Source organism: Pseudopipra pipra, chromosome Z (assembly GCF_036250125.1).
Source record: "Pseudopipra pipra isolate bDixPip1 chromosome Z, bDixPip1.hap1, whole genome shotgun sequence".
Classification (NCBI taxonomy): Eukaryota; Metazoa; Chordata; class Aves; order Passeriformes; family Pipridae; genus Pseudopipra; species Pseudopipra pipra.
This window is the reverse complement of record NC_087581.1, coordinates 48,226,458-48,245,561: the sequence shown is the minus strand read 5'-3', so window position 1 is coordinate 48,245,561 and position 19,104 is coordinate 48,226,458. Positions and strand designations below refer to the sequence as shown.

Here is a 19,104-nt window from a genome sequence, read left to right as displayed (position 1 = left end):
TATGTTGAGAAAACACATTTTTTCTAGATGTTTGTCTGAAAAAAAACCCCAACCTTTTTTTTTTCCCCCCACAGGTTTAAAGCAACTACACTTGAAAACAACATATAAATAAATAATGTGAGTAGCTAGACTTAATTTTCATTAGTAGATTAGCAGGGATAAATTGCTAAGTTTCAAGGCTATTGCTGTATTCATCACCTGTGATTTTATTTGTATTTAGGTAAGGAACTAATGAGTTCACAGGCCTCTGAATTCACAGGGTTTCCTGATATTGTCAGGAAGATGGACAATGTAATACATAAGGTTGGTAATAGTGATAAATCTATTCTTAGATGCCTTGCTAGAAGGCAAGCATTCTTCCTGTGGGATGAGATTTAGCACTATATCTGCTTTCTGTAATAAGAATCTATCACAGTCTCCTGTACTTTCTGCTCCTTCTCTAATTCTACTGTACTCATCCTGAGATGCAGAGAGCAAAAACTACTCTAGATATGAGTGAACCAAGCTTTTAGATGATAGCAGTAAAATGACTCTGACTGCTTGTGTCTCATTCTCACTGCTCTTACTGATACAGTAAGCTTTTAGCCAGATTTCTAAGCTGACAGTATACACAGAGCCAATGATTTCAGAGACCTTTCAGTGATGACTCCCATGGTCTAATTCCTGAGTGAAACTGGCAACACCATTATGAAGATATGCCATCATTGCTCTCTAGAGGCATCATCTTGTACTTTTTGTACACTCTTTGTTGACACTTTTTTGTTTACTCAGTTGGGTTTTGGAGTTTCTTTTGGGGTTTCTCACAATCATCATACTACCCTGAAGAAGTTAACACCACACCTGTTATGGCTTACAGATGGCTCAATGGAAACCCGTCCAAGCAGAAGTGTCCCCAGTCAGTAAGACTTTTGAAAATGTTAGAAGGATCCCTGCATACCCCATTTAATTCTTAAAATCATGTTGTCATTCATGGATGTCAGTCCACAACAGTTTTAGACTCTACATCTGGATGGAGGCTGAATACAGGCACTTGCACAATGTATCAATTGACATGGAAGGAGACAGAGCAGTGGAGTCTGTTTTATCCCCAGGGATACTAGGATTCTGAAGCAGTTTCTCCCGAACAGTTCAAGAGTATGCTATTAAACACCTTGCACCCACTAATTATGGAAATTATTCATGTACATCTATATTAGATATTAATACAAAACAGATGCTCTATACTATGTAGATCATATTATGTAGATATATGATTGTATCAGTATATATAATATACTAAATATTATGTATTTATTTTTATACATTGTCATAGGAGAAATTAACCGGTACAAACACAAGACAAACTAACCAATACAAACACAACTTACTTGTGTCAACTTCAGTCACAAGGATAGGCTTTGAGAACTGGATCCTGAAACCCCAAGGATAATTACCAGTTCCTTTAGCAATCTTCACTGTTCTTTCTCGAACTGCAAAATTGGAAAAAAGAGATATCCTTTTTCTCTACCAGTTGAATTTAACAAGCAGCAGGCTGTTCTCAAAACTTTTTGTAGGCAGTTACTGTTTCTACAAATTGCTGGGTTGCTTTCAGTACCTAGCTGTTTAGTGCTGGTCCTCGGACAGTGCCACCCCTCGCACTGTGACTGATCAAATATTCTGAATGATTTATGAATTCCAACAAAGAACAATCTCCTGGAAAGCTACATGAGTGTTCAGTTTGTCTTAGATCTTTGAGCTGTGTTACTTTTCAGTAACTTAACATCTGAAAAGTCAAAGAAAAGCTCTGATCTCCCTTAAAGAGTTTTCACAATATCTTTTTGCACAACAGGGTCTAAGCTACAAACAGAATAACCTTCATAGCAAATGATTCTTTCCTTTCTGGATCTACTGTGTTTAAAATTTTGATGTGAAAGAGATTTTATGGTCATTATAATAATTTATGACCATCAGTATCTCTCTATGATTTTGCCAGGCTTGAAGAAGTTATGAAATTACCCTGTCTTTACCATTATCTCTTGAGGCTTAATTATAACCTTTTACCAGTTTCAATTTTGTCAAGTAATTATTACATTTTGCAAGATGTTAGGTAAATAAGAACTAGTTATTTACTTCAATAATCTTTTAGAGTTTTGCATTCATCTTTTTCCTGTCTTCAGCATAAGCATCCAGCATCTTCTGTCACATGTTGATCCCCAGAAAACCTTAGAGTGCCGAAAATAAATAAATTTCTATGACATTTATTATCTGTTGCTCTAGTCAACTTACTTGCCACTGGTCTAGGTCTTTTGCTGAGACATCTAGGACTGTTATCTGGAGAGACATCATCTCCTCTGAAAACCCAGGAAGCAGAATGAAAGTTTTCTGTATAAAAACCTCTGTCTTCATTTTCGGCATATAGTCCCAGATCTACTGATCGAGCATCCTCTGAATTTACTGCCGTGATGATAAAACAAGTAAAAGTTACGTCAGTAGAGAAAATGCATAAAGAGTAACAGACAGTTATTCTTAGCCAGTCAGCATGGAAGAAGTGCCACAAGATTTTAATGAACTGTTTGTAATGTCTGTATGGAGTTCCTCAATTTTTTTTAGTGTTAAAGGGACAGTGTGCGAAGATTTCCAAATATAAGACCACAACACTGGATACTATTGCATATTGAACTTGAATAAGAAGTCTTAATGTAAATGGTCAAAACAGGAGCTACACCTCTTTAAGAGAAGTCTGGCTTTAGCTGATTCTTAAGCTTTCCTATGTGGCCCATTTGATCAGGAAACCAAACAAGTCTAGAAATTTAGTATAAATTCAGTGCATATGGAAAGACAAAAGACAAGTAGAAAAGTATCTGACATGACTTGGGTAGCTATGACCATATTTTCTGTTTTCTTAATCTTAGCTCTTCCAGATGTGTAGTTTTGTTAGAAGTGGGGTGAGGAAATGATAGTTGTTGGTGTTTTTTTTTTTCTTTTAACATAGAAATTTTGGCTTGTCCTAGACTGTTGGATATTTCACAGCATTTCACAGAATATTCTAAGTTGGAAGGGACTCACAAGGATCGTCAAATCCAACTCTTAAGGGAATGGCTAATACAGGGATCGACCCCACAACCCTGGAGTTATTAGCACCATGCTCTAAACAACTGAACTGATCTCAGGGCATGATGTGTTATCTCAAGGATTTTCAGGTTCATATTTTATATTAATTTACATTCAAAATGTCTTGCACTGAGTCCCCATGGAGATGGAGCTCTAGTTCTCTGCTGAGAGTAGAACCAGAAATGTTCAGGCTCAAAAGGCAAGAGGACGGCAGGCAGCTGTCTGTGTGAGAGGTTATAAACAGCAGTTTGACTACGAAGGGAAAGGCTGTGCATGACAACATCCCAAGCAGACCGGAAGCTGGAACTTCAAAGCTAAAACTGGATGTTGAAAGTCACGTAAAAGTATACATCATCAGACACTATGCTAACAGATAGATTGAAAATATAAATTGTCTAAGAGGAAAAAAACCATAATGTTCCTTTCAGTACTAAATGCCTGGTAAATTGCAGCTAGATTTAATGTAGCTGGAGATAAGATTTGCTTGCTTTGTTTACCTTTATTAGAAGTCACAATTATGTAGAATGATTTCCAGTTTCAAACCAGAAAAGATAAAAATTAACCTCTATTTTGTTTTGTTTGGGAAGTTACTTCCTGAATATATCTAAGCGGCCTTGTAACAGACAGTTTGCTCAACTATATCTATGTAGACAAATACCTCACACCCACTGTTTTTTCCCTTATTATTCCTGAGATGGCATGATTAACTGTATAAAAAGCTTCTAGCAAATAAAAAAACCCCCAAAAACAAATAAATAAACATCACTATGCTGATATGTTTGAAGCACATTTTAGCTTGCTAGCCTGAATGCATAAATTAATAAAACCTAGACTAGCACCAAGCAATTCAGTATAGCACACTATTTTGCCAGTTTAATCTGATTTTTTTAATTGTAGTAAAGCTTAAAATGTGACAAATATGCAAAACTACAGAAACACATACTGCCACACTGGCAGCATGGAGTTATGCCAAGACATTTCTTCTCTCCTCTCCTTGAGTTTTCAGAACAGATATCAATCTGAGTGTCACAAACAAGAACAATTCTTCCCAGCTGCTGGAAACAAGCATGAAAGAACCTGCTGCTTCTAAATATCAGTCACGGTTGTCTGAACTCTGCAAACATAAGGGAACAGCCTAACTACCAAAGCAAAAGGGACAGAAGTGTCAGCCCTGTAGCATACCATCCAAAATGATTAGATATAAGAATTTGTGGAGGAATTGTCTGTTCTGGAGATGATTTTGGGTTCACACCATGTCCTACCGAAAGCTTTATCTCAAGGAAAGCAATTCTAGCTCTTGCAACTTGTTCTTTTCTATATATATACTTTTTCTATAAAACCAATACGTACTTGAGCTAGTAAAATCTATGGTTCAGCTTTATATTCAAGAGACATTACTGTTGAAATCAATGAACAGTTTATCTTGGTATGAGTATCTTGGTTTCTTGAGCTCAGGTGGTTTGACATAGAAACTTTCTAAACTCATTACCATGGTTTTTAATCTCTTTTAGGGGCAAAGAATGAAAACTGCTACCAATAAAGAGTTTTTTTTTATTTCCATGTGAAATGTCAGTCATTTCTGCTACTTCGTTAACAGGCACTAAAAACTTAGGGATTGGCTCAGTTACTCAAACACAGGTACCACATTAGATGCCTCAGGGTATCTTGCTTGCCATCCAAGTCTGTGGTGCGGTGACAGATTTCTTAATGAGATAGTTATGGGTCTAACTGTTTCAGTCAGTAGAGGCACACTGAAGGCAACAAGCCCAAGATAAAAGCTGAAGCAAGTGGTTTCCTTAGGGAGGAGAGCACACACCCACCTCAGCATTGCTTTGACATAAGTAGGCAGAAGGATTATGATTTTTGCTATAACCTCAAACCTGCTGCCACCTGTGTGTGCCTAGAGTTTGTCTTAATTCTATATGAACATGTATGGTTTAATCAACTTTTTTTCAGTTATATTGTTTGCTTATCCAAGGAGAAAGGATACTAACTACCTATAAGGAATAGTTCAATTTAATAAAATATGCTTGGTCATGATTATGACTAAGATAGACACTCAGGTTGTGAACTGAAGATTAATTTCCTCAGCAGAAAACCCAGTCAGAGTGCCAATCACACAAAGGGGAAAGATCACAATTGTAAGACTGGAGTACTCACTTGATCCCTCAGTGATTGTGCTGTTTATGGAGCTTCCTCCAGTTGAACTGCATTTTTTGCTGTCTTTGAACTGTTTCCGTCTTCTGGCCCACTGGTCTATTGCATCCTCCTGGGAACTGTCACTTGCTCTGGTGTCCTTCTTCAAAGGTAGCTTTCTGGTTTTATTCATTTCTGATTTTAAGTCTAAATTATAACCAGATATAGTTTGTGAGGAATATGTGAGACAACTTCTACAAGTAATTATAGTGTTTAATATTTCCACATTCTAAATCCAAGATTAATCTAACCAAACATACAAATGAAAATGTCAAAAAATACTGAAAATATTCATAAAGTATGTATTTTAGACTAACTGAGACCTTCATGCAGAGAAAAGTAAAGTCATCTGCAGTTAAATACCTACAAAGCCATTTGTGTGTCACCATTTTAACACAAAAATGTGTAAACTGCCCATGGATTTTATTTAAAGTGCTCATGCATTTTTAAATGGTCAGTATGTAGAGATATATATACTCCCATTTGAACACTAATAATCTTGAAAGACAAACATGAAGATAAGAGGAGGATATACCTTTCTATTTTAGGTTTCTTTCTAGGTAAAACAGAATAAATTTATTTTTGTATTACTATTTCACCTAAAAAAGTATTTGGAAAACAGACTTTGTGTTATATTCTCTTCTGAAAATGCAACTGTAGCCACGGGCAAGGGCAGACAGGGAGAAAGCGAGCCCAGCCTTAACAGGCTCCCTGAAGGATTGTGTCCGTGCTCTCACGTCTCTATAGCCTCTGTCTGGCTTCACTAGATCTCCCTCAGAGATCCAAGAACAGAGCCAGGGCATTCCAGGGCACTATTTCCAGACCATTGCTGAAAGTCAGGAAGCCTATCTCTTGTAGTGCCCTTTGCATGAGGGGCATGTTATCCCCTCCGATAACAGTGAAGTCCTCACAACACCAGCAGACTTCAAGATTGCCAGGGCTCCTCTCCTCCATTCTGTTTACCACAGTTGCATCTGTTTTTCTCCTCTGTACTAGATATCACTCTTTGATGGAAAACACCACATTTCCTTTCCTGTGTCACTAGATTACTAAACTCAGGAAGTCCCACATTGCCCTTTGTTCCCCTTGTCTTGACAAAGTAGGCTGGTAATCCTAAACTAGAAGTGGATTTTGATTCCTATTAAAGAGTTTTAAAACTTTAAATGCTTATACTGCCTACAGGATGTACACGTTTATTTATTTGACGTAAGACCTCCACAGCATTGCTAGGAATAACACAGAAGGAAAATTAAAATACAACCCTAGACCAAAAGAGGGCCAAAGTTACAGACCAGGTACAAGTAGATAATTCTTAGTAAGGGTCAAAAGCGAAAGAGGAGAGAATAAAATAAAAATGCAAGAAATAGCTACACCTCACTTCTGTGCTATGTGTTCAACTGTTTAGGTCTAATGTATAATGTCAAGGTTTTTGACATGTATATTTCCTTTGGTATCTTCATTCTGTACTTTGTTCTATAGAGATTTCCATTTAATAAATTATTTATTTTATATATTGATACTGAGATATTGATCTATATAGCAATATCTACCTACATACTGTATCTATATAGTTTATATAGACTTCAGATATTTTTTAAATTTCTGTTATCAATGCCAAACAAGACAACCACGGAGGTCATACCAGTATTTTTTGCAGATATTGTGAACTAAAAAGATTTTTAAAAAGCTTCTGATGCTTTTAACTAAGGTTCTTTAAGACATTTTCCCATAATGAGAATATACATATTTTTCAACAATATAAACCTCTTAACCTCCAAATCTGCTGGAAACATTCTCTTCTGGACAGGACAACCTGAGGTATATTTGCATATAACCTGATTAATATTAAAGGTTAAAACTAAAGTGGTTGGAGTGATATTTCAAAAAGAGATACGCATATATTTCTTGTACATATTCATAATGTAAAAAGCCCCTACTGTAGTGTGCAAGGTCCCTGTATGGCTTAACAGTTTTATGATCCAAAACACTAACTTTAAATGACCAGTTATGGATATGGGTAGATGGGTTATAGAAGGGAAGACAAGAAATTTTGTAAAATATTAGCTATTGAAAATAAGTCTTTTTTGTAGGCAGATTTTTTAAGTATACAAAGAGAGGAGAAAAGAGGGTTAAAGGATCCCCTCTGGTCATTTCAAAGCATTTAAAGGTTTATCCAGAGTGAAGAATGAGATGTACTTAGAACTCAATATCTGTTTAGATCACATGTATTGAAAAAACAGATTTATGTGATTTTAAACACTGACTAGAGCTTTGCATTCATACCACATGGCAACTGCTTTTACTATTCCTGTAGTGGTGTTTGCTTCTCTCAATACATGTATAGGATGAGTGGAATGTTTGATGTAGGAAACCTGCTCCTTGATCAAAGCTGCATTAAACTTTTTATTTTTTTTTTTTTTATTTAGGGTACTTAGCTCTACAAGATGGCTTCTAGGATCCTTAACACATTAACTGCATATTACAACCACATGGCCAAGCATATCATACCATAATGATATCATTGTAAACTTCAAATAGACACATATTTTCCAAAAAACCACAGATGTCACAAAAGCTCTTAGGCAAAAGGTGTGTAAATAATATTAACTTCAAAAGTCTCATAATACCTACCTTTCTGACTAATCTGTTTTACTGATGATAGGGTGATATCTGCATTGTCATAATAATTTTCTTTAATTTCAAAACCTTTCTCAATTTCTTCAGAGTTGGATTTGGGTAAGTGAGGTTGTTGATGTGCTCCAGGCTCTCTCCTTAAGGTATCATCAGTTGACTGTTTACTGCAAAAGTTCTCTGACCTTTCCTTAACATTTGAATGTTCTGTGATATTCTCTTTCTTTTCTGTACATGCAGAAGATGTAGATAATACAGAAGCGTCTGCTGAATCATGGCAATCAGATTCAACAAGGGTATACCCACATAGGTCTTGTATCTCAGAAAAGTTTTCTGATTCTTTATTTATGTCTTGCTCCTTGGGATCTAACCACAAGGATGACAGCAAAGATTTTTCTGTTGTACTGCAGAATAAGTTAGACTCTTTTCTTACTGCAGAGCCAAAACATTCAGATGTCAATGTAGTATCATCTTGGATCAATCTTCCATCTAGTTTTCCATTTATCACTGGAGAGTCATTTGGTACTGATCCTCTCCGTTTATTTGTTACCTCAGACTCTGCAGAGGGTGGGTGAACATTTAGCTCTAAGGCTGAAAGTTGTTTTGGGATGTTTTCTGTAGATGCATAATTAGCACTCTCCTTGTCATTAATGAATTCACCTGCAGGGCTTCTAGAATGTGGAGTGACCTGTACCAGTTGAGCTTTGTTTTGCCATTCCAAATGCTTTTCTATATAGTTGTACTCTGTTGTCCCTTTATCTAAAACTTCTTCAGTGGACTCAGAGTCTTCCTTCCACATGGCCAGATTTCTAAGAGGCTCTTCACACCCATTTTCCTTTTTGTCATTTATAGTACCACTGGAATGAACACTCTCCAATAATGTTTCTTCTGTTTCTTCACCTTGCCCTGCACAGTCTGCATAGTCATTCAGCAAATAAGTGCCGTCTAAACTTTCTTCAGGCTCAGATGGATAAATGGTAACATTATGATCAAATGATGTGAAAGCATACTGATATGAAGACTTAAGACTTCTCAAATTTTTCAGTGGAGAAGTCAAGTCAGGGCACTTGCAAAGCTCTGTTAGTGAGGAGGTCAAGTCAGGACATTTAGAAAGTTCTGTATATTTTGTATGAATATGTGAGTTCCTGTTATAGACATCCCCTGCTTTGGCCTCCTTATGCAATACTTTTAAGGATGGCAATGAATAAAAGCCAGAATCCCTTCTAGGGTCAATTGGTGATGGTACGTTGAGAGTAGTATCTGGGAAAGACTTACTTCTTGCTGGTTTTTGTCCTGTGTCTCTTCGTTTGTCACAGTTATTTCTTCCTTGACCTAATGCATTGTTCTTACTGATACACTCCTTCCCATTGTTTGGGTTATGCAAAACATTAATAGCTACAAGACAATTTGTATTATTTATTTTTGACAAAATTATTTTGTCTTTTGAAAAATCTTCCTTTTCATTGGTGTGGTCTTCATAGTCCTCTTTGTTAAGTTTACAGAAAAAATTTTCTTTCCCCCAAATACTCAAGGCTGTAGAGAGGCTGTCAGAGTCCTTTCTGCTATTAACAGGGTACAAAGACACCCCCTCTGCAATTGTATCCAGATGCATTTTGTCACAGTCAGCAAATTCTTTAGGTGGAGGGAGAAGTGTACATCCATCTGGAAATGTATAATCTACTTTTTCATGAAAGCTAAAAGACGACTCACAATCTGTATTACATGGTGCCTCTGTTACAGAATAATCTGTTTCACTCCAATACGTATCTTCATGTTCCTTGTTGAATGCTTTGCTCTGTGCCTGCTCACCAGCTTTGATGTTAACCTTCAGATTTTTCTTTCCACTGGTATATTGTACTTGAATTTCTTTTGCTTCAATGTTCATTTCCAAGGAGGCACTTCCGTTGATGGCAGTTTGAATTCTATGTTTAGAGGATCCCCTGTATTTCCCATTGTCTTCTGCTGAATGGTAAGTTGAAGGACACTGGTACTTTGAACATTTTGAACCTTGACTTTTCTGGTATTGTCTTTCATGACAACGTTTTTTGTTCTTAGAACTTTTCTTTTTTTCAGCCACAATGTTTGTTCCAGAATCAGATAAAGAAACATTCTTAATTTCTACCTTCAAGTTAAAAGAGCCATATTTTACTTCTGCAGAAATTTTTCCAGTGGTCAAGGTAATGGACTCTGAAGAGTCTGGCTTGCCCCACAGCGTAATTTTTCCTTTGGATGAGCCCTCTGATTCACCAAAAGTTACCGTAGCTAGGATTTCATCTTGCTGAGGAGAAAACATTTTAGGAGGGCAGTTCTTTTTCTTCTTTCCTTCTTTTTCACTGTCTGATATGTTATCAAGATCTCTATCTTCAGAAGCTTCCGAGCTACTCTGATTCTTGTTTTCATGATCTTTGCCATCTTCGCCAGTACTCTTTATATCCGGTGGCTCTGCAAAGTGAGCCAGAGCCTCATCTGCTTTATTTTCAAGGCTTCCTACACTTTGCTGGCATTTACAAATGGATGATAACTGTTCATCTAATTTAAAGCAAAAGAGAAGAAAAAACAATTTTTCCATGATTTGGTCAGCAGTATCATAAATGTGTGATTAACTTTGAGTTACTTTTCATAGAAAATACCTATTTTATTTCTAAGATGTAGTGTATTTTACACAACATTAATTTAAAATTTCAATATTAACTTGTTTTATCTTATTATTATCTTATTATCTTATTATTTGATAAGTAGTGTGAAATCAGATTGGGCCATGTTAATTAAATCTGATTTGAGAAAATCAATATATTAGCAATTTTTTTAAAAATGAAGTTTTGCATTTGTTAGGGGATAAGATATACTATTTGCATGTATTAAGAGCTACACTTTTGAATTTTATTACTCCTCCCATTATTTACTTAGTTCGTGTGAACACACTGGGAGAATCAATATCCTACTGCCTGCTTGCAGTTTGGGGTAAATTCTATGGAACGTGACTTTTATAATCCTTCTACACGTGAACAAACAAAGGGATTAATTAATATTATCACAATCACACTGCAGATCAGTGGCACATTGCAGGAGATGTGAGCCACAGTTCACAGAAAAGCAGAAGAAAGTTATGTTTTCTGGCTGTACTAGGCAAAATTTCATGGCATTCATACAATGACATAAAATTCTGTCTTGCTTGGGCTTTTTTTAGAATAGGTCATGTGCATTAGAGGGTAACTGTTTACAGTGACATCTACCTAAATAGGATTAGAACAAGCTATTAAACTAAGACAACATGGAGAAGTTTACGCCAAGAATGATGAAATTTTGAGGCAATTAAACAATAACAATATATTTGGAAAGCCTTTGCCAGAAATAGCTAGGCTAGCAGCTTAACTAAAACAAAACAATAAGCCCCACCAAAACCCTACCTGTATGTAGCCACACTGGAGTGTAAATTATTTCCATTTGACAACCAGCTTTAGGCACAAACATGTGTTTCTGTCTTGATGAGTAAATGAAGAATAGCCATAGATGATTCTGATGATTTTACTTCAAATTAAATATTTTTGTAAACTTACATTCTCTGGAATCAGAGCTCTTTCTGCCCTTGCAGCTTTTTCTTCTTTTTCTACTCATTTCTAAGAACCGAGGGCATCTGTGTTCCACTTTTCTGTGTGGGAGGGAAAACACTGGATAAAGAGAAAGCTTCTCTGGAATAATTTTGCTCTCTAACTCTCTCCGGCTTTCTAAATTGTCTTGTTTCCTGTGTAAGGACTGGTTATAATAAAAAATAGAAGAGTTCTAGTGTAGGAACTAATGTGTCTATTTCTTCTCTTGGTTATTTAGAAACAAATTCTGAAGGTTTCAAATAATAGCTTAAAATCAATAACTAATGGTCTCAGCTCTGGGGCCTGAACCAATACTCTTTAAAGTCTGTGGAAGATTTGAGCAGTGGCTGACCTTTTACAGTCTATGATTTTATCTGATTCTGATTTTTAGAGATTAATACATTGTTTTATGCATTCATTTCAAATTCAATTTCATTTATACACATAATGAAATACTTATTAATAATTGTTTTCTTCTCTTCAGAGAATGTCAGACTTAATATAAGAGAATAAATGGCCTCTCCTAGGACTAATTGCATCATTGAGCTGCACGTAGAGCAAACCAAGACGAACCTTAGCCTCACAGTTTGGGTTGCCCCTTGAACCCAAACTGTCACCCAGAAGCTGAGCTTTGCATTCATGTCAGTCATTTTCTTGCAGCTGATCATTTAAGATTATCTCTCACTCAGGGGAGACGTTAAATTTATATTGAATTCAAGCAGAATAGCTTGAATTTACAACTGTAGGGCTTTATTTTTTTTTTTTACAGTGTTGAAATATAATGAAAATGGTTCACTTTCAAAATTAAGTCAACGTGTTAGAATTTGCTTCTGTTTATTTATTACAAATATTTTGTATTCTATTCAAAATTATCTTGAAAAACATAATTCATGTTCTTTGAAACAGGAAGTATTTGAACTGCTAATACATCATTGGCATGGTCTTGAAAATCAGTAGAGTTATGTTGGGAAAAAATCAACTTGTTGCAAGTGTTATTAGTCATAAGCGTCTTTAGATGTTTATCAGAACATAAACCACATCATTGTGGAAAGAGCATGAATGAATTTTTTAGGCTACAAACCTACCTAGTATAATGAGGATGTCTAAATTTTGTTATGAGCATTAGGATAAAGCACTTTAAATAATTATGTTGACATTATAAGACTCATGTTACATGTCACTGTATGCGGTGATACATAGCTAGCCAAACAGCTGGGAAGTAATACTTTCAAGACACAGTCATTGACTTCTACTTCTGAAAAATTTTAATTTTTTGTGAGGCCAAATGACTGAATATGCCAGTGTTCTTATTCCTTCTCCTCTGTCTTTTTGGAAGACACTATAGGAAGACTGAGGCAGTCTTGTACTTATTTCACAGCAGACACTTCAGAATGTTTACATTGTCAGTTTTCAGGATGAAGCTATACCTCTATTTTTTCCAGGAGTCTTCAGTCAAAGCTTGGCAGACAGCCAAACCTGCCAATTGAGCTCTGTTCTCACCAGGAAAAATGCGTTTAAAGTCAAATACAAAGCTTTAAAGGACACAGAGGCAAGAGCTGGGACTGATACTTATCTGTAGTTTTGGATATGAGGCAGTGCCTATCAGTTCCAGAAAAAAAATTACTATTTTCTTAAAGAGTTACATATGCAAGTATGCCAGGAGTATCAACCTCATATTTAGAGGTGCCATATGTAAGATCTGCAGATTGATGACATTAGGAACAACAGCCTAACACAGAACCATAATGTGATTGTGATAGTTGAGGTTTCAGTTATAACTCATTAAGTTGCAACTGGGAAAATATTTTTACTTCTAGGAATTCTCTCAGTGCAACTTAAGGAACATGCTACACAACTCAATTCCTTCCCCTCCCCTTTCTCCTTTCCCTTTTTGACCTTCATGGTTGTGTTTCCAAACTACTTTCATTTGTTATACTACTTTTTGTCGTTCCCCAGGAATTCCATTTGCATGTTTTCCCCCCCCCTATTCTAGGATCATGAAATGGTTAATCTCAATATAGGAAATGTGATTTGTAATTGTTACTGTTAAAAATTGTTTGCAGATCAGCAACAGCTGCCTGTTGTACTTTAGTCTCTCTTTACATTTGATGGTTAATTGTACAGCTGTATGCACCACAGATTATTCTTTAAACAAATTCTGAATTTTACTGAATGTTGAATGCAACACGAGGCCAGGGATATATTTAGTACATGAAGTGTTTAAGGCCTAATTTTTAGGGAAGAATAGTAGGCATGTCTGTAAACAGTTAGCAATGGATTTGAATTATGATGGCTTTGGGGATAAGGTTAGCATGGTTCAAGACAGATGGAAGAGTAAAAAAGTACCTAAAATGCGGAAAAAGGAAACACTGCAAGACAGATACTTGAACATTAAGGAGATAGAAAGCGCTATGGATCAGTTATAATAAAAATCATATTCATTTCAGTTTCTTCTCATAGATGAAATTTATGTTTTGTCAAGTTTCGTAATGGTAAAACATCACATGACTTTGCAGAAGAAATTCTAGGTCTGAGATGATCAGTAGTTTCACTGCTACTCAAACAGCATTTCGTGGCATGGGATACTCTGGAAGTTCTGAAGGTAGATAGTGTTGGCTCTGCATGACAGGATTTTAGGAGGTGATCTAGTACCTTCTAAAATTTAAAAGTCTGAGCAAGCTGCCATGAAACCATCAGTAGAAATAGCCAAAGGTCAGAGCTGTTTATAGAGGTAGGATTATAGATTTTGCCATGTTGCCAAAGGTGAGACTTAAGGTATAGGTTAACAGGATGATTAGGTTATTTTTTGATTTATTTTTCATTAGTAATTTCTGTAATTGGTAGTAAATAGATCAAAATTATAATGATTGATTGCACTGTTCATTTGTGATTAGGTGCTCAGGTGCTAATTCTATTATTTATATCTTATTAATTTTTATTCTACCTTTAGTGTGTTAAAAGTGCTGGTATCTTAAATTTCAAGTGAACATTGAAAAGATAACTTTTCCTGTCTATACTTCATTTCCATATGTTACTTTATCCTTTCTCCTCTAAAGTCTACCACATCAGAAGAGGCACCAGTTCTTTGCTTTTCATTCATTTTATCCATGCATTGCCTTTGTCTATTCTTACTTTATTGGTCCTGCAGCTGAGCTGTGCTGACAGAATTAGGAATTTCATCACCTTCAATCCCAGTCACGAGTAGACCTCTTGACCTGAGTAAGAATTAGTTGTGTGCATCAGGACTGCAGGGTCAGACCCTGCATTAGGGACTATTTTGCCCACTGCTGGATGTGAGAGGAATACGAGTCCAATCAGCTTAGCTGGGAATAGAGGCACTCAGCTGCTCACTGGATGGAAGCCAATGTCCAGCGACATGGTTCTCTATGTGACAGGTTATTCTTACTACAAACAGCAGTGCTTGGGTGAGCTCAGAATAACATCATCTAATTTTGAGTAAACAATCACATTATAAATAAGGCTGTATTTATATCACACTATAAATACAGTTAAAGCTCTGCCTAGAATGCATTAATTTGCACTGTGAATGACATCTGTAATACTATTTCTTTCAGGATAATGCAAGTGACAACAAATTCTGTGATAATAAGGCAAAAAAATACTTCTCTAACATATGCCTTTAAGTTCATCTTTCTAGGCAGAAGAGTTGCCTTAAAAAATTCTGGTAAGGTAAAATTGAAAATACGGAAGTTATTTTATGTTTATGTATTTATATAATGGACATTTAATGTGAAAACGTGTTCTTAAGTTTTCTAAACAAGCATGTTCAGTGAACTTATACAGTACTGATGAGACAGGCAGAAAAGACAAAGTAAAAAAACAAAGGAAAACATGGTGAATGTATTTACTAATGTTGAATAGGAATGGTGTGATGACACAATACTTTTGCAAAATATTTGAAGTTCTCAATTTCCCTTCCTACAATTTCAGTATCCTATGTTATAGAAGGCATGGCTATAATTATATTCAGTGGCAGCTCACTGAATACCTCCCCACTGAATCCTGTACTGTAGAAGAATGATGTCACTGCATCCCAAAACAAGCCTTTTTGAAACGAGAACCTTTTACTGCTCTTTCCTTCTGTTTTGTAACCAAATCAAACCCTTCTGTTTCCTTCCTCTGGATATAGAATCCTACTTGTTGTCCCCATTGCCCAGATGATCTTAACAATACTGAATTTACTAATTTACTTCCACTGCATATCTGTATTTCTCAGTATTCTTCTATTCCTTACTTGCCTCACTGAAGTATCTCCTACTGAAGTACCTTCTGGTTTTCCTTTTTATTGTTTCCACTAGTACATTATTTAAAAAACTTCTGAACACTCATTTTTGCAGTACTGTTGCCAAAAAATGTATTTTATGTCAAACACATACAAGATGTGTTATCAAAAATGTCTGAAAATACAGGTCTTTAAAAAAGTTGTCTACAAAATTTCTATAAAGAAAGAAGCAGGCAGCCACTTATAGGGTGTGTAACAGTACCCTAAAGCATTTTACAAAATTAATAAAAATGTGAATTATATGACTGTTAAGAATCAGCTTCCATTCAAATGGACCTCAGTAGATATTTGGCAGTATCCATTTCGCCCTGAGGATGGAGCATCCAAACGGAACACTTAGAAGAGCATGGGGCAGTGAGATCAATCTGCAACAGGTACTGTACTATTTCATGAAATGTGCTGCAGGACCTTTAATGAGCACACTGAATCAGGATCTTCCTTTTTCAGATCATGGAGATATCAAACGCCAGTCAAAATTTCTGCAGTTCTGATTGTCAAGGAATGTTACTGTCTAAGCAACTAAGAACACATCACACAAGCCATAAACTAGCATATTTAGGAAATCCAAATCCCATGTAATCAGATTTTGCATTATCTTTGACTTGTCTATAAGCAGCAAGGGACACCAGACAAAGTGTTAAATAGATTTTGACCAATCTTTTGAAAAGAAATACTAGGTATACTATTCTTGCCATTATGTTAAAGCTGTCTCCCTGAGGCAGGGTGCGCTCAGTAGCAGTCAGTCAAATATCTTCAAGATTATTTTAAATGCATATTGAGAATGCAAGTCCCAGTAAAGTCGTAGTGAAAAACAGTTCAGCCATCATGGGCTGTATATACACAAGTATTTCTGTCTTTTTAGGGAGAAGTCAAGTCATAGGTTTTGGCTCCTAAGTTCTGCAAAATGGTATGTTAAACTAATTTCTTATAACGCTTCTGCCTACTTACTAAGTAATCTTGCATTTAGTTAATTATTTTGAGCTTTTGCAACAAAAAAGACAAAATAATGCACTAATAAGGACACGTATTTATTTCAGATTTTGGAGATATTTAATTTCTGCATCAACATTTCTCATTCTTCCCTTCATTTAAAAATATGTCCTGCTTTACACTGCAGCAAACTAGTAGGTAGCCTCTGTGTTGTCCATACCGGATTCTGTGATGATTTTAACACAAGTACTATATAATGAATATTTCAACTTACTGATCAGATTTTTCCAGTAGTATCAGTTCATTGCAATCAATGTTCATGTATTTATTATCACATAAGTAAAAACATATTTGTAAATAAAGAACATAGTTTATTGTGCATTGTATCTTTTTTATACTGCATAAAATAATTTTTTCTTCATCAAATGCTCTCAAAATATCTTTTAAGAAGTTCCTACATGCTAAAATGACAAGATACAGTCTCAGGAAGTAAATATCCATCTTAAAAATCTATAATTTAAGAAAACATTCTTATTTTCTCACTGTGAAAAAATCTGAAGAATGCTCCTATTTTATAATGGTTATGATTAGTTATAACAATTAATATCTACAGAATACAACCTAGTAGGGTCTAATTTAAAAAAAAAAAGACATTTATACTTACCATTACTATGAGCCAATATTCATGTTCCTCAGACAGTTGCTTGCTACCATGGATGCTTTGTGAATAGTTTGCTTTTCTAAGCTCATGAAGGATGGGCTGTCTGTCTTGCTAAGGCTTAATAGGATAACAAGTTCAAATTTTTTTTTGCCTTGGACTTACCCACTTCTGTATTGTCAACCACAGCCAGCAATGTTATGCTATATACACATATCCCTCAAATCACTCGGGCAACAAAGGACTACTCGTTATTTAACTCTTTACAGCTAAAGTAGATAATAACAACCAAACTTACCCAGGCATTACAAAATGTCAGCTTTGTCAATGAAAATTAAAAATAAAAGAGGAAGCAATGTCTTGATCCACTTCTTTTTCTATTTTTGTCTCCTAAGCTCAGAATCTGATTAGTATATTTAATTCCATGGAAGCGTCATGACTGGTCTACCTTTAATCAGCCTGTTGACATTCACCCCTTTTTCCTTCACATGTAGAATGCAAGGTAATCATTTACAAACTTGACAATATCACTACACAAAACATAATGTTCACGCTACACTATCAACACTGGAATGATTTTATTCTTCACATGTTTACACAAATCCAGTATAAAAAAGGTATTTTTATAGGGACCAATGCAAAGTTTGTAAAAAAATCACCAGTTACATACAATGTCATTACATTGCATGAGACTACAGCTTCACTAGAAGTAACAAATTTTTTTTGTGTTTAAACACCTAATTTATCTTTTTCTACTTTATTGTTACTATTTACATTCACTGCATTAACTTAGGGGCAAGAAGCAGCCTGCTTGCAAATCTGCTGCTGTCCTTTGGATAAGGCAAGCTACAGAGATCTTACCAGATTTCAGTTAGGACCACTAAACTCTCCGTTTATTAATATAAGTATTGATTATGGCTACTTTGTTTGGAGTTTCACAGTTACAAGCTCATCCTGATAGCAACTCACCATAATTTCCTGCATGAAAAACTAATATGCAGATGGGTCTTGGACATGTACATTTAGTTGCCTCTAAGTGATAAACTGTTTATTTTTACACTACCTATATTTGCTCTCTGCTTTATCCTCCCTTTTCCATCTGCTTCTCATTCCTTTCTTGTTCACCTTTGTTAATGTGCAATCACCATAGTACCAGCCAGAATTTCCTCTCATTGCTTAGCTTCCGCCATTTTCCAATGTTCTCCTTTATTTGTATGACCAACCTGCAACCAGGCTTCCTTCTGTCCAACAATTTTTTAAAAAAGATCAATGCCACTGATAACATGCAGTCCTGCTGGTAACTGTAACCCATGACAGCTTTTCACAATTCCCCTTCTCTGTAAAACCAATTTTTAAGGGAAGCAGTGCATTGCTTCCTTCTCCTTTTCAGACCACTCAACCTGGTTGTCTTCATTTGTACATAGAGCTGAAAGAAGGGAGCAAATGAAGCAGTGTAATATGTCAAATGTTCCAAGTCTGTAAGAAATGCTTCTTGCTTTTAAGTTTGATATGTACTGCCTTACCAAAAAAAATCCCCAAAACTGCTGAGTATAGTGTGGCACTGGATAGGAAAAAGAGAACAGATAGGATTTTTAGAACAGCTTTCCGGATTCCCGTGTGGCAGGAATTCTGAAACAAATATGACATCATTCGCTGTTAAAAAAATGCAAACTACCCTGAGTAAACAAATCACCATATAATAGTAAGTT

The 19,104-nt window shown here is 35.7% G+C and overlaps 1 protein-coding gene across 1 annotated transcript in view; it reads right to left on the bottom strand.

Annotated features, from left to right (window-relative positions):
- The window catches only part of LOC135407342 (uncharacterized), a 41,024-nt gene extending 21,964 nt beyond the window's left edge, over positions 1–19,060 (bottom strand). Inside the window, exons 1-5 of the mRNA XM_064642306.1 lie at positions 11,475–19,060; positions 7,918–10,446; positions 5,251–5,433; positions 2,266–2,433; positions 1,368–1,469 (exon numbers count right to left, since the gene is read on the bottom strand). Of these exons, the coding sequence (XP_064498376.1) occupies positions 1,368–1,469; positions 2,266–2,433; positions 5,251–5,433; positions 7,918–10,446; positions 11,475–11,532 (3,040 nt within the window). The 5' untranslated portion in view covers positions 11,533–19,060. The remainder of the gene's footprint in view (positions 1–1,367; positions 1,470–2,265; positions 2,434–5,250; positions 5,434–7,917; positions 10,447–11,474) is intronic.
- Positions 19,061–19,104: the final 44 nt, after the last annotated feature.